General features: G+C 42.7%; 1 protein-coding gene across 1 annotated transcript in view; it reads right to left on the bottom strand.

The window, feature by feature from the left end:
- CACHD1 (cache domain containing 1) overlaps window positions 1-1,709 on the bottom strand; it is a gene marked incomplete at its 5' end in the record, with an annotated part of 31,372 nt that extends 29,663 nt beyond the window's left edge. Inside the window, 2 exons of the mRNA XM_010166332.2 lie at window positions 229-462; window positions 1,560-1,709. Coding sequence (XP_010164634.1) covers window positions 229-462; window positions 1,560-1,709 — 384 coding nt within the window. The remainder of the gene's footprint in view (window positions 1-228; window positions 463-1,559) is intronic.
- Window positions 1,710-2,284: the final 575 nt, after the last annotated feature.

Below are 2,284 nucleotides of genomic sequence, written 5' to 3'. Positions count from 1 at the left end.
TCTTCTCCAGGCTGAACCCATCTACTCCATATTTTATTACCACTTTTTTCACAACTAGATCTTCTGCAGATAAAAAAACCTACTGGCATGAAAGGCTAATTTTACATTTGCATTGAAAACACACCTAAAAGCATCGTCTTACGAGACTACAGTGTATTTAGGAATATGTGAGCAAAAAGGAACCTAATCTGTTACGTTTTCACACCCAAATCCAGGGTAAGCACTCACCATCTCCCATTTCATCTGAGAAAGGCAGACTGAAGACGGCCTCATCGATCATGCGGTTGGGGAGGTTGGTATAGAACCGGCCAACTGTCGTTTCCAGGTTACTCAACTGGTTTAGAACCATCATGCTTCCCTTGATCACGGGGAGGGCTGTTCGGTCCGGCACGCCGTACTTCACCGAGTTCTGCTCTGCCAGGTCACGCAGAAAGGCCAGTTCCTTCAAACCTGTCACTCCCTCTGAAACAGAGATGTGAGAAATGGAAGGAAGGAGATAGAAGCAGCTTACTTTCCATCACAACTTCTGTATCTTACTCCAGGAGGAACTACGTAGTAAGCTACCGTAGGACTGATGACACTACGGGCTTATTCAAGCGATAAGGTGAAGTGCTGAAAGACTAGCATGGTTTTAGGAAAAGTAATTAGCTAGTACAAAAATTAATCAGATTGCCTCTCACATACTGTGGCATGGTGCACAAATTCAACATGCTGTTCAGATCACCACTTTAAACACCACATCTTTTAACAAAGAATTATGTGACCCATAAATCCACAGGACAGCTCTTTGTTCTCCACCAGTGGCTGGTCCACATAAAGGACCAGGAGCGTATCATACGCCCTTGGAGATAACAGGCTTTGTTCTTTAGCTTGAACTTTCACATTTTACATAAGTCCCAGGCTCAATTCCTGCAGACAAATCAAAGATTTCTGTACATATTAGGTCTCAAATGAGTATTTAAATTTACAGTCAAATGATACATGAGTTTCCTTGGCTGGAGTCCGTGTGCAATGGTTAGAAATACAGCATACAGCCTTCTTACTGAAAATGCTTGGTTGGAAAAAGCCCAGGATGCCAAAACACTCTGTGTGTGTGTGTGGGTGTGTGTGTGTGATCTTCATATTTAACTTCACTCTTAAGTTGGGTCCTAAGCATTTCAGATTACATCTGATGTTACATTCATGCTCCTTGGCTGATGACTGATACAGAATTCACTTACACTCTCATTTTGCTGCACCAGGAAACACAGGGAAGTTTCAGGAAGGTTTAGAATTGCAATAGTTATCACATTTAATTCAGTCTGGTTGTCACTAGACAATTTAGGCAACGATATTTTATATCCTGAGCAGCTGCACTGTGATATATAAGCATATAGTAGCACATAGTTTTATACACCAAAGAGGTAACATCTGGATGCAGCCTCTGGATCACAGGGGCCAAAATCCACTAACAAACCGCTCCTGATAAGGCGTGGAATTACATTTGGATGAGTTTAATAAAACTAGCTGTACAATGAGAGGGAATTTTCATCCACTGGAAAGACAAAAACATTTCTCACCATTCATAAGCGCGTAAGTAAGAATCATGACTGAGTTATTCAGGAAACTATTTTCTTCATTGATGACACGGAGAGTGGCTTTTTTATCATCTTCTGAGGAATCTTTTGATGTAATCCCAGCCGAGAGATAAATTATGACCATATCGGTATCTAAAAATAATTAAATATATATATATAGCAGAAAGTGCATTAGATTTTTAACTCGGGGAAGTCATATGGTAAGTAAGAGTCCTTACATCTGCTTAACACTGTAAATTGCCAACAGCTTCATCTGGGAGATTCACAGGAATTGACACTGGAAAAAACACACTGCAGTCTAATGAATAATATCCTTCGTTATTAAACTTTCATTCACAGCACTGAACACACATCTGTTTCATTTGGTGCCTACCAGCCACCCAGAAGCACCGGGGCTTGTTTCTCCTGAGCAGAATTCACAGGCACCTTCTGACCCAGCTGCAACCAGGGAGGAGCATGTGGGAGACCAGCGTGCTGGAGAAGCTGCTCTGCTGCGTGGAGAGGGCTTAACAAAAGCAAAAAAACCTGACTCACTGTTCTTCTCCTGTCCTGTCATGCTGTGGAGATGTGCTGCATCGGATGGTACTTCCTACAGGAAAAGTGCGCGGTGTTTTCCCAGCCGTTGCTGCTGGAAGAGCTGTGCAGGGGCTCAGCACCACTGGTGCTGCCAGTAACAGGACCCTCCTCATAGAACTGCTCACAGAATC

The sequence above is a fragment of the Antrostomus carolinensis genome, unplaced genomic scaffold (assembly GCF_000700745.2).
Source record: "Antrostomus carolinensis isolate BGI_N321 unplaced genomic scaffold, ASM70074v2 scaffold13684, whole genome shotgun sequence".
Taxonomy (NCBI): Eukaryota; Metazoa; Chordata; class Aves; order Caprimulgiformes; family Caprimulgidae; genus Antrostomus; species Antrostomus carolinensis.
This window is presented reverse-complemented; position numbering and strand designations above follow the sequence as displayed.